The following is a 13,556-nucleotide window of genomic DNA, read 5'->3' as shown; positions in this document are numbered from 1 at the left end:
TCCAGCACTACAGGCCAGTATGTGCGGACTATGGCACTGAGGTTTGGCTTTATTGATATTTTTAAACAGAGATAGTGTGAGGAACAATCTAGTTAGAAGCCACTACGTACTATTTTTAAAAGTACACATTTTATATGTCCATAAACAAACACTTCTGGAATTTGCCTCCAAAGGAGTGTGTTTAGAGGGAGAAATGTTATTGGAGCATTTGGATGTTCTGAAAGAAAATTACCTCCATGACTTAATTGCTGCCATGCGTGTATAAACATTTTAAAGCACATGCATCCCAGAGTATGCAAAAAAAATATTGCTGGAAAGATTTACAAGCATATATAGCAATTGTCTCTGCCAAGTAAAATCATTTCCCATTTTATTGTATAACTTATTATATTTCCCATTTAATTTTACTTTGTAAACCATTGCATTGGACATTTTATCTATTATTATTTACCATTCGCAACTTTACTTTCCTAATTAAATTATGTTTTGACTGAGGACAGGTGGAAGAAGAGGATCAAAACAATGATAGACTCCTGGAGACCTCTGCATGCCCTGCTGGGCTTTTCTCGCACTGGTGCTGAGAGCGCAGAGCCCACCTCCAGTCTCTAGTCGGGGCCCAGCCATCTGGCCAGACAAGAGGCGGGGGGGGGCACGCCGGGCCCCCCACGCCGCAACGGGGGCCCCGCCCCGCCGTGCACCTGGGCGGTTGTCCTGGCAGCCGGGCCAAGCTCACAATAGGCCGGTTTCAGGTGCTCACACCCCGCCCTCTGCTCTCACCTGACCGCACGCTCGCCCTGCGTGGACTCAGGGCCCGTGGACCCAGGGCCCATGGACACACACACCATTCCCTGCTCCTCTGCATGCTGCCTCGCCTGCTCTGCTGGAAGAGACACTATTTACGTACGCCTGGGCGCCCAAGCTGGGCTTCAGGAGCCCAAGGTCCCGGCTGGGACCAGCGCCAGGTGGCGGTCTAGGAGAACTGTGCAGCCCTCCGCATCCCCGCAGGCCCAGGTGCCGCGGTGCGCAGGGACCCGCAACTCCTGATCTACCGGACGACTAGGTGAGCTTAGTACCCTGGCCGGTGCCACTGACCTTTCACTTGAAATTACATCTCCCCCCATTCCGCTCCCCTCCAGATATTTCTTAGACTTCAAACTGAAAGGTGCAGTGGAGGAAATGCACAGTATAAACCATCACTTATTGGTGAGCAGAAATGCACAGAACTTTGAGTTACTTATAGTGATCTTGTGCCGAGAGATTTCATTACTATCTTCTTGTCACAGTCCATGAAATGGGTACTATTGTTATCCTCATTTCACAGAGATTTCCCCATTTCCAATCCTGCATTCTCTCACTGTTCCAATGCTTGCCTTTCTCCATTACTCCTTAGTGAACTCCCATTTTTCCACAGGTTTCTTTGAGAATTTGATGAGTTCCTTTTTTTTTTAAGAGGTTTTTGCTATAGGGTGCGTGTGCTCACCAGACAGACAGAGAGACAGAAAGCGAGAAATCCCCTCCCGGGGGTAATGGCCATGCCGCAATCCTTTCTCCTCCATTCTCCTCTCAGGATCTCAGGCACGTACACACACGCTCCCGGCTTGAGTTTTAAGCCACCGGGTCCGGGACGTGAACCGCAGTCGACTACATGGGAGTCCAGCAACATAGCCATTATACTAACTGCTGGTCCCTAGAATCTGATGAGTTTCTGAGTCTCTCCCCGTATAGGAAAAGGGCGCCTGAGCATGCATGCATGCATATCCACAGATTGCCATACAATTCCAAGTATTAGAACCCCAAACACGGATTTCAAGATAATCTGTCGAGTTTTTTTCCCTATTATTTTTCGAGATTGTCAATTTAGACAGAGTATGCCAAGGCTTAGAGAAGGTACACATGTGTGTTTATAGGGTGACCTCTTGAGGATCATATATGCTATCAATATATGAGGCACTCAAGATCAGAGGGCAGGACTTCTATTATTTCTTCCAGTGGAGTGAGCTCATGACCAGTCAACACTGGATCGTCCAGACCAGCATGGCAGGCCACTTTGTCCTGCATTGAGGGGCTTTAATGTGAGAATACAATCCATAGTAAAATTATGCACAGACTGCCAAGTTCACCACTGTAGCTTGGAGGGACAGTGCCCCATGCTGCTAGTTCTTTGTTAGGGATGGATGCTCTTAGAGACAACACTCAAGTTTCTGATTAGAAAGTCTCTGCCCACACAAATAAGTTGGCATTGATTCAGTTCAATCAATAAGCTACTTAGAAGCATCTTATCCTATACTATACATGATGTACATATAGATGTACTGTGACAACACTGCACCTAACCTGAATATGGCTGACAATAACAAAATAAGCTGTAGACAGCAGCTAAAATAAATGTCACCTAGGTATGTGACAAAGACCAAGCGGATGACTCTGAGGCAGTCTCAAGCCTTATATGAAGCCTATTTATTCACACAGTGCTAAAGAGCTGCATTATCTGGTCTCCTAGTCTACCACCCAGCATAAAAAGATTAGAAGAGAAGAGAGAGGCTACAGTAAAGAGGCTGTGGATGTCACAAGCTATGTGATGGCTGATGTTTGAGCAGCAAAGAGGTAACACAAAACACAGGCAAAGAGCAGGGAGGGGGGAAAAAAAAGAACAAGACAACGGTATAAATTTGGCAAAGGTGGACATCATACTTCTGTCCTCTCCTACTCTCAGCCTGTCTTGCAGTTCCTGAAACCTTTTAACTCCCTATAGACCAGGCTCTGCTCTCTCCTGATCTCCTAAATTATGTGCTCTATTCTGCCTGGTGGATTCCAACTCTGCATACTCTAAGAGTAACTGTCTACACTACCTGACCAGTATGGACCCCACCATGAGCCTCATATCACAGCTGCAAGGATCCAGTTACTTAAGCCAGAAAACCCGAGAGTTTTATTATTGTTATTATTTCCACTCAATTCCTTTAGCTTTTAGTTATTATTTCTTTTTTTTTTTTTTTTGGAGAGACTTTTGCTATAGGGCACGTGTGCTCACCAGACAGACAGAGAGAGACATAGAGACAGAAAGCGAGAAATCACCCTCCAGGGGGGATGGTCATGCCGCAATCCCTTCTCCTCCATTCTCCTCTCGGGATCTTGGGCACACATGCACACGCGCCCGGTGTGAGTTTTAAGCCACTGGGTCTGGGATGCGAACCGTGGTCGACTACATGGGAGTCCAGCGACATAGCCATTACGCTAACTGCTGGTTCCCAAGTTATTATTTCTTGAGCATTTATTGACTGCCTCACATGAGTCAGGGTCTAGGTGATAGGGAAATAAAGATAATTATAATATAAGCTTCTGTTCCATAAAAGCTATATTCTAAGGGAGGGAGACACAATGCACAAATAAAATAGATCTCTCTCTGCCTATCCATCTATCTGCATAAAACATTTTCAGACAATAAATATAATAGAGAAAATAAAACAAGGGGAAGAAATACCATGGTGGTTGCATTTGAGTGGTTAGAAGCACCAACCAACGGATATTCTGAGCAAAGAGCACTCCAGGTAGAAGGAACAACAAGCGCAAACTTTCAGAGGCATGAACGTTTGTTCATAAACAAAAAATCTAATGTGGCCAGACGTGACCAAGTCAAGGGAGGTCGGTGCGAAGTGAGGTCAGAGGAGTAGATAAAGGATCCTTGAGAGATCCTAGGAGTTTGGATTTATTCTGATTACAATGGAAACCTATTGAAGTGCTTTTAAAAGATAACCTGGAGAGCGCTTTCTGGTATGAAAAAAGTGTTCTGTATCTTGACAGGGGTTTGGATTACATAGGTGTACACATTTGCCAGAATTCACAGAATGGTACATTTCACTATACAGTCGAAAGGCCAAAAACTAAAAAGCACTATAAACAAATATTAAACTCCAGTTTAAAAATATGTATGATGAAATATGTCTGCAGTTTACATTGAAATCAAAAAGTAAGATAAATTGATGGATAGAGGAATGAACAGATATTTGATAAAACAAGTAAAGTATTGATGGAAGAATTTCAGTAGGGGGTATATGGGTGCTCAACATACACCTCCTATTTCTAAGAATCTATACCCAAGTGTCAGGACGTGGGAGATTGTCTGATCTACATTTTTAAAATATTTTTCTAGTGATTGTCTAGAGAATGGATTGGAGAGGGCTCTGTGGAAATGGAGAGAGAAACTAGAAGGTGGTGGCAAGAGTTGACCTATTGATGTCAGGATATAGGGTAAATGCTGGAGGTATCGTTGATAGACTTTGCTGATGAATTTAAAGATTGAAGGATGGTACCAGCAGATAGCACATGGTGGACTCTCACCATGATTTGAGTTCTGGACTCAGTGGTTTAAACTCACACCAGGAACATGTGCATGTGTGCCCAAAATCCTGAGAGAAGAATGGAGAAGACATTGTAACTTGGCCAGTCCCCCTGGGAGGTGATTTCTCACTTTCTCTCTGTCTCTTTGGTAGTGCCTTATAGCAAAAATATCTCAAAAACAAAACAAAACAAAACAAAATAATTGAGGGTAATCTATGAGGGAAAGAAAGAATGAAGAGTATAGTAATTCCTAGTGTTTAAATCTGAGTAGGTGGATGGATAGTGATGTCATTTTCAAAAATGGGGAGAAATAGGGTGTTATCACGTTTCTGATCTGGACATGTTACATTTTAGGTGCCTGTTAGATGTCTGGATGAGAATGAATAGTTGGGAGGTAGATAAATAACTTTTCAGTGCAGAAAAATAGCTATATAAATTTCAGGGTGAAGAATTAGAAGCTGAAAATTGGGCTGAAGGTCACGGGATGGGATGAGGCACCAGGGAAGTGCTTAAGGATAGAGGTGTCCTGATGACCTCGTCCTTGGCACTCCAATTATTGGGCTTCTGGCAGAAGAAGAGGATCCAGCAAGAAGGTGGAAAAGTGAGCAGTAATGTAGGATGGAGATGTTGTGGCTGCCTAGAAAAAGATAAAGGAGCACATAGTCAACAGTATAACTCACTGCCACAGGGAATGATGTGAGAGAATAAGTTTGTGATGGGGAAAGAGGTGCATAATTTTAGATTCCATGGCAAGATGGAATCATTTTATTGCAGATGATGGAAATCTAGCTAACTTTTGGATTATTGGAAAAGTCATGACACATTTCTTCTATGTTTGTCTATGGAAAAAATGCAGCATGACTTTTCCAGCAATCCAATAGCTTATAACAAAATAAGGTGGGGAGTAGGACATATATACTACTGCAACCTGGAACATAAAGTGGTAGGTAAGTTCCGGAACAATGGAGTCTACAGTCAACTTAAGTAATCTCAGTTTCTCTCCATCTTTAACCATGTTCTTTCTTTGCAATGGACAAGATAAGCAGCCAGTAGGCCCAGCTCCACACCCTACCGCTTAGCAACTTTAGCAGAAATCACCTTTCACATAGTTCTGGCAAAAGGGTCCTACAGGACACTGGCTATGAGCATATGCTTAAGGAATTCATTGTACCTGGGGAGGGATGGATCACTTAAATGGGTCAAGGCTTGGTTACAGACTCATTCCTGTGACAGAATACAGAATGGACTAACTACCCTCCAAACTAACTGGAATGAATTTCCTATATGATAACATGTTTTCTTTCCCCAAGAAAAATAAAAAAAGAAGAAAAAAAAAAGGCAAAGCAAATTTGGCATACTTAGCATGGCCTACTTACTTGATTCAAAAGATTTTTTCCCATAAATAATAAATGGAGATAAAATTTTATCAAAATGTCCATCACTATTTCTTTTTTAATTTGCTATAGGGTATGTACATTCACTGGAGAGAGAAAGAAAGAGAAAACACCTCCACTTCCAGGGGGATGGCCATGCTGCAATTTCTTCTCCACTCTCCTCTCAGGATTTTGGGCACATATGCACATGTACCAACTCATCACTATTTAACAGTTTGGGAATTGTTTATGTAAAAACTTAGTGTTGTCTCTCAGTCACTTACCTAACTTATTTCCCTTAAAATGGCACAGAAATCACTCATCACATCTTGGGTATCCCAAAGAGTTCAGTAGATTTCTTTTTAAAATAAGCACTTCACAATTTATAATAATCCATATTTTTAATTACTCAAATCTGTATAGGTTTTACATTATCAGGGACATGCTGGAATGTAGCCATAGAGATGGAAGTGCAAATCCTTCCTTGACAGCTAGTTAGCCTCACTCTCTTCATGGGTAAACTAAAAAAGCTGTGGTGAGGAAGGAAAGTGAAATGAGATAACAAGAAAAATGCCTAGAACACTACTACAAATTATGATGAAAGGTTTGTTCTGACATATTATAACTTTATGCCAGCTTATTTTTTTGGTATTTATATATAATTCCTAATCTTAAAATCAACTGTAGTAAACCATGATAATGTTTCATAAGAAATAGCCTCTCTTCCTAGGGAACTTGGAAAATATTGTTATTGAATCAAAATGAAGATGATAACGCTAACTTTGGATTTTTGTTTTTGTGTGTGTGTGTGTGTGTGTTCTTTTTCTTTTTTTTTTTTTTTTTTTTTTTTCTTGTGCTGTAGTTTTTGTTTAGGTCCAGAAAGCAGTTTTTCAAGGAGCTAGTCAAGCATGGCATTAACAGATAAGAGACTTGAGAACTTGCAGATCTACAAAGTTCTTCAGTGTGTTCGAAACAAAGACAAGAAGCAGATCGAAAAGCTGACCAGACTTGGATACCCTGAACTGATCAACTTCACAGAGCCCATCAATGGGCATAGTGCTCTGCACTTAGCCTCGGTTTCCAATGATGTTGACATGGTCAGCTTTCTCCTTGACCTTGGTGCTCATCCTGATGTGCAAGACCGGATGGGCTGCACCCCAACCATGAGGGCTGCAGAACTGGGTCATGAACTGTCAATGGAAATATTAGCCAAGGCAAAGGCTGACATGACTATAATCGATAATGAAGGAAAAGGTAAAATTCTCAGCATCCTATTCAGCAGCATATAATTCACTTTATAGCCCGAAACCAATAAAGCAGAACTTTTGTTTTCCAAATTTGGAAGTGAATTACTCATGGTTTTAAATGAAAAGTTTGATTCTTGTTCATGTATATAAGGATATTATTGTCTCTACATAATTTGAAAAACATATATCTTTGTGAAACCAATTCTAAGAGCTCACTCCTTTGAAAAGAAAATTAGAACTGGATTAATCTGTGTTTGGTGATTTATTTCTTTTCATCTTCTTTGGATGAGAGTGAGAGAGAGAAAGAAATAGAAGGAAAGAGAGAGAGACAGACAGACAGGTATTTTTTGCGGGGTTTTGCCATTGTTTGTATCCTCCTTCCTCTGCTTTCCACATACACAGGATTACAGTTGCATACAACCATGCCCAGTTTTTACAGGTTAGCCCAGTAACTGAACCTGGGTCTCCCACCTAGCTCCCAGCCTCCTCAGTGGTGGAGTTACCTGTGTACCACTGTGGCTGGACCCTAGAGCTTTCTTTTAAATGTGGAGAATTTTCAACATTATATACACTGATATTACTGTACTTGTAACCACCCAGTATGTAATATAAAATATTATATGGAGCAAAAGATCAAGAAGAGTACTTCTTGTTCTTATTTACGTTTTAAAACCTTGAGTGGTAGTAAACTTAAGAGTATGAAAGGATTTTGTCCCCTTTCCATAGCAGTCTGATCTAGACAGGAGTGGCACTGGGGACTTGAGAGAACTAAAGTGAATTCTGCATCTGCTCCAACATTTCAGGGTCAGTTTAAAATGTATTGGAATTATACCCCGAAAGTTTAGATATAACATTTCAGGGATTATTCTGGTGAAATAGTCATACTTCCACACCCTTTGCTCCTCACTAATTCCATCTCAAGACTGTAGTCTGGTCTTGACCAAACATTGAGATTCAGGCAAGAGTTTACACAGCTTCATGAAAAGCACTAAGATAATTACCAGCAGGTTTGATATAAATTGGTAGATTCAATCAGTTGTCTCAAAGAGACACTAAAAGTACAAAACTATTAATGTCAGCCCAACCCCAGGGAAATGAATCCTATTTTATAATGTTAATGTTTTCTGACAGGAGCATAAGTCTACTTTTGTAACTCTCTCTAGTTGGTAGGTTGATAGATGACTTGCTTAAAACAAGAGGAGAGGGCGACAGCAAAGAAGAACTCTTTACTAAATAGTACCACAATGGCATAAACTTCAGGTGCATTGGGGTATCAAATGTCCTCTAAAAGGTTAAATCCTGAGAAAATATAAACTCCTCAAAGCACTCTAGAATACTGTTTCCTGAAGTGCGAGCCATAAACCACTGAATTACTGGGGTGGTAAGTGCTATATGCAAAATTGTTTCCATTGCTAAATTTACTAGAGAACCATCAGATGAAACAAATTTAGACTGAGTTCTTTCACACTGTCAGACCAAAGATGGTGACATTTTCCATAGGTATTTGATCATGAAATAATTTTTGCTTATGTTATCTTATGTACTTGGAGTTTCATGGAACAAATTTTGGGAAACACTGTAAATGGAGAAAAGTTTACTTTCTTGCATTTGAAGCAGAGATATAAATCACAGTGAGAAATTTTATAACATAAAAATCTAAAATACTAAAATGTCAAAAATCAAGTTAAATTGGAAATAAAGTCAAGTAAATATTGTACAAGGGGATTTGAAAAATTCATAGAAATATGGAATTAGAGCACAAGGCTATTTTAATGCAAAAAAGTTTGAAATCTCTGCATAATTTTTTATAATATGCATTTTTCACAAACCTTTTGAAGACTCCTCATATCTATAGCAAATGCAATAGTCATATAGCTAATATCTGTGCTCAAATTAATATTATAGCTATCGAAGTCCTAGAATTTGTATGTAAGATAAACAAACAATCATACAAATGACGTGGCTAGAATTAAAAATTTGAAATTGTAAAATTTTCCCATATAGTTTTGTTACTGTTACTGTCTACACTGTGATTCTGCTTAGTCCACGCTCTGCCCAAGGCACAGGAAGCCCTGTCTTTCCCCCACATCAATGAGCCCAGCTCATCTTGCACATCCCTCAGTTTGGGCCACTTGTTAAGCTGCTTTGTTTATTCCATGATAGTCTCTCTGCCATTAACATCCTGGTCTCTGGTGACTAACATTTGACCTGCTGCACATTGTTTTGAAAGAATGAGCAAGTATGTAATGATTAAATGGACCTATAGAAGGATGTAAGACATAGTCTAGGTTGTACTTTCTTTTTGAACAATTTTAAAGAATACCAGGAAGGCAAAGCTCTAAGTGAATAAATTATTTGCTGTATGTTGACCTAGGAATTTAATTACAGTGTCTGGAATATCCTCTTTAACAGTTGAGATAGAGGCCCTCCATGGTGGCTCAACTGTAATGCAATTCTTCATGATGCTGAGACTATGTGGAAATGTGCCAGTTCCTGTCCTGAGGTCTTTCTGTATATGTAGGGAACATGTGTGCACACTCTTGGCCCTGGCTGACTGAAGATGGGGGTAGGCTCATAGTATGAAGAACTTGTTGGGGGTATCTTTCTGTCTGTCTCCATCTCATAAGGAAAAAATAAACTTAAAAAAATTAGTAAAAGAGTTATGCTAGAATAGTTCCTTATAGCACTTCTTTATAGAGATGTCTATTTAAGTCCTAAATGCAGTATGCCACTTCTATTGTAGAATACAATTTTTCTTCTGTTTTACCTTCAGTTTTGGAATGTTAATTTATTTTCTCTGAGACTTAAAGAGTCACCCCAAACAGACTTTAACTGTGAGTTATACACAGCACCACTATCAAATAGTCATTTCTAAGTGTTTTAAGGCCTTTTGTAGTGAATTCAACCTTGCCTGCATTATGATTAGATTGTTTTGTTGCCATTGTTGTTATATTCGTCCGTTTTTGTCTTCTGTGTCTTACTCTTTTATTTTCCATTTTCAATTATGTCCTTGAAAAATCTTTATTTTTATAACTGTTCTGTGTAACCATATATTAGATGGATCTGTATATATAAAATCCATTTAGATTTGATTTGAACATAAATTGTATTTTTTATTTTAATTCATACTCATATTTGTCTAGATACAATTCATATTTGTCTAGATACCCCCATAGAATTGGCTTCAGAACTATTATTTTACATTAGGAAGGTACAATATATCTATTGTTTATAAATATATTAAGTCGCTGAGAAAGTTATGACTTATTTTTCTATGCAAAAATGTGTCATGACTTTCCCAATGACTCAGTATTAAAAAATATTATTGGTATGGCCCATGCCCCAGTGGTTAAAGAAGCCAGATAGATCCTACATAGCCAATCTTGGTTTGAATCCTGGCCTAGATGGCTTGAAAAATACCCTGGGCACATATATGTGCCTGTCCAAAATCCTAAGATAGACAAATGGAGGAAAAGGGATTATGAAGTGACCATGCCCCTTTGGGGAATGCTTTCTCTTTACCTCTCTCTCTTTTTGTTTTTCTGTCTTTCTGACAAAAACATATGCAATTTAAAAAAAAATTATGATTTATATATTCTTTATTTTGCTGTATGTGTTTTCCTTCTCATTGTATTTTCTAAAATTGATGGTCTGTTTATATTGGGTTTTCGGAAAAGTCATGACATATTGTTTCTATGCAAAAATGCTTCATGACTTTTCTGACAACCCAATAGTTCTTTTAACACTTAAGTTGATAACTCTATTTATCCTTAAAGCTCTATTTATTGAGATAGCACCTTGAGGGACAAGTGGATGGTGAAATGGTTACATCACTGGACTCCCACATAGTCGACCACTGTTCAAGTTCCAGACCTGGAGGCTTGAAACTCACATCGAGTGTGTGAGCGTGCATGCCCAAGATCTTGAGAGGAGAATGGAGGAAAAAGGAATTGTGGGTTGGCCATTCCCCTGAGAGGGTGATTTCTTGCTTTCTGTCTTTCTGTCTCTTTCTCTCTCTCTCTCTCTGGTGAGTGCATGCATCCTATAGCAAAAATCTCTCTCTACCTCTTTCTCTCTCTCTCTCTCTCTCTCACACACACACACACAAATAAAAGGAACAAAAAAAAGAGCACCTTGAACATTATTTACTGAGTTCATACTATGAAATATGAGATTAGTACAGTAATCCTCTTTTATTTCTTCTACCTCCCTTACACCACTCAATTTTAAGACTAATTACTCCACCACCCAATCCTGTAATCAATTATAATCACTTATTTCATTCAATGATTATCTTTATAATTTTAAATTATAAATACCTGTGACTTTATTTCCTTATCTGCTTTAAATATCTCAATCTTCAGCAGTAGAAGATGAGAAACTCAAATACTATTTCTCTTTCCTTCTCTTACCTCCAAATTTTTGATAGAGTACATAACTATTTCTACATCGTGTGTGTGTGTGTGTGTGTGTGTGTGTGTGTGTGTGTTTAGGTTTTTCCAATAGGGCGTGTGCACTCAATGGAGAAAGACAGAAAAGGGAAAGTGAGAAATCACCCCCTAAGGGGTTAGGAAAGCCACAGTCCCTTATCCATTCTCTTCTCAGGATTTTTGGTATGAAAGCACACACAACTGGTATGATTTTTAAGCCACTGGGCCTGGGACTTGAAGTGCAACCATTTAAGAGTCCCGTGCCTTAACCACCAAATTTCTACATTATTATAAGTTACAATATTCTTTTCTGTACCTAAAATTCCTAAGATGATTTAGCTTTGGTTGTATGGTTAAAGAGATTCAGCATCTGTCACTTTTCTTTTAGTCACTGTTTTCTATTGATCTCTTGTTAGACTCACTTTGCCAGCAAGCCGATTTTTCACTTTTTTAGCTTATAGTCCCAATTTCTTGCATTGTTAAATTTCTATATATCTTTTGCTTTTATGTATGAACAATTTAATTAGATATAAACATCTATTTTTCTCCTTCAAGTGATACTGTAGAGAACTTTTAATTATCTTCTAGTGTTGAACATTGTTGTGACAAATTTTAGAAGACGGTCTGACATTTCCTCTCTGAAGATGAGTTGGATGTTTGCCTAGATATTCACAGGACACTTTTTCTACCTGTCTTTACTTAGGCACATCTGGTTAATTGTTATTAACCAACTTTTCCTAGACTCAGTGTCACTATTGATCTTCAGATTCAGGTTTTCACTTCAAGAAAGTTTTCTTCAATTGTATCTCTACATTTTTTCTGTTGTTTGGTCTTTTATTATTGAATAGTAATTTAATTTGTCATATAAATATGTATGTATATATATGTATGTATATACATGTATCTTCTATTGTCCTATCAGTCTTTCAGATATTGTCAATCTTTGCACGTCTATTGTAAGTAAGTTATATTTAGGTACATTATATTTCATTTCTCTGCTATCATCAGTCAATATTTATTGCTACCGGTTTTCTAATATTTGCTCTTCACATGGCTTTTATTATCAGTTTTCTGACCTTTCTTGCAATACTGTTTTCAGAGGTCATATGCTGATTTCTATTTGGTTCTTTTCCCTCTTCAAAATGCACCTGCTTTTGGATCAATCTTATTACAAACCCAATTTGGAGTTTGACTGCTGTTTTCCCTGGATTTTCTTACTATCCCTCTGCCCTTGAATTATTGAATTATAACAATATCCTGTCTGAAGTTCCTTTTTTGAAAAAAAAAAAAGATTTTGGGAGCCAGCAGTTAGCGTAATGGCTATGTCGCTGGACTCCCACGTAGTCGACCGCGGTTCGTGTCCTGGACCCGGTGGCTGAAAACTCACGCCGGGCGCATGTGTGTGTGTGCCCAAGATCCCGAGAGGAGAATGGAGGAGAAGGGATTGCGGCGTGACCATCCCCCCTGGGGGGTGATTTCTCGCTTTCTGTCTCTATGTCTCTCTCTGTCTGGCGAGCGCACGCGCCCTACAGTGAAAATCTCTCTCTCAAAAAAAAAAAAGATTTTTGCCTTAGGGTGCATGATCTTGCCAGAGGGAGACAGAGAGACAAAGAAAGGGAAAGTGAGAAATCACCCCCAGGGTGGCTGGTCACTCTACAGTCCCTTCTCCTCCATTCTCCTCTCAGGATTTTAGGTACTTATGCACATATGCCCAACATGATTTTCAGGCCCCTAGGTCTGGGACCAAATCATTGTCAGCCATGTGGGAATCAAGTGCCTCAACTGCCATGCCACCTGCTGGCCCTGCAGAATATTTCTGACATGGATAATGCTGAGGGGCTGTACATCATAGGCCCTGGGTGTGGAAATTTAGTATTTTCCTCTCTTCAATTGAACAAAATGATTTGTCAAAAATGGCAGGGCCACGTGCCATGCAGTTTTTCATTTCACTGCTTCTATACTGGAAATATGCTTTTTACAAACATGATGCAGAACCATCTTTTTTGCCATTCTGTAGTTTCATAAGGGACTCAAGGGTTCACCAGCAGCCTGTTAGCACACACACGGCCCTGAACATTCCAAAAAAGAACAGTTGGGGTAGGGACTGCAAGATTCCAACTACCCAGGGTCCACAAGGGCTCACATGTCAACACTCAAGTCCTTCCCTA

At 39.4% G+C, this 13,556-nt stretch overlaps 1 protein-coding gene across 1 annotated transcript in view; it reads left to right on the top strand.

Annotated features, from left to right (window-relative positions):
* The first annotated feature begins 788 nt into the window (after window positions 1–788).
* Window positions 789–13,556, top strand: part of ANKEF1 (ankyrin repeat and EF-hand domain containing 1) — a 30,453-nt gene continuing 17,685 nt past the window's right edge. Inside the window, exons 1-4 of the mRNA XM_006150916.1 lie at window positions 789–1,060; window positions 2,470–2,604; window positions 6,458–6,465; window positions 6,568–6,965. Of these exons, the coding sequence (XP_006150978.1) occupies window positions 6,620–6,965 (346 nt within the window). The 5' untranslated portion in view covers window positions 789–1,060; window positions 2,470–2,604; window positions 6,458–6,465; window positions 6,568–6,619. The remainder of the gene's footprint in view (window positions 1,061–2,469; window positions 2,605–6,457; window positions 6,466–6,567; window positions 6,966–13,556) is intronic.

Source organism: Tupaia chinensis, unplaced genomic scaffold, assembly GCF_000334495.1.
Source record: "Tupaia chinensis unplaced genomic scaffold, TupChi_1.0 Scaffold000305_1, whole genome shotgun sequence".
NCBI classification, from domain to species: domain Eukaryota; kingdom Metazoa; phylum Chordata; class Mammalia; order Scandentia; family Tupaiidae; genus Tupaia; species Tupaia belangeri.
Note: the sequence above shows the minus strand (reverse complement) of the source record. Positions and strands in the feature narration are given on the sequence as shown.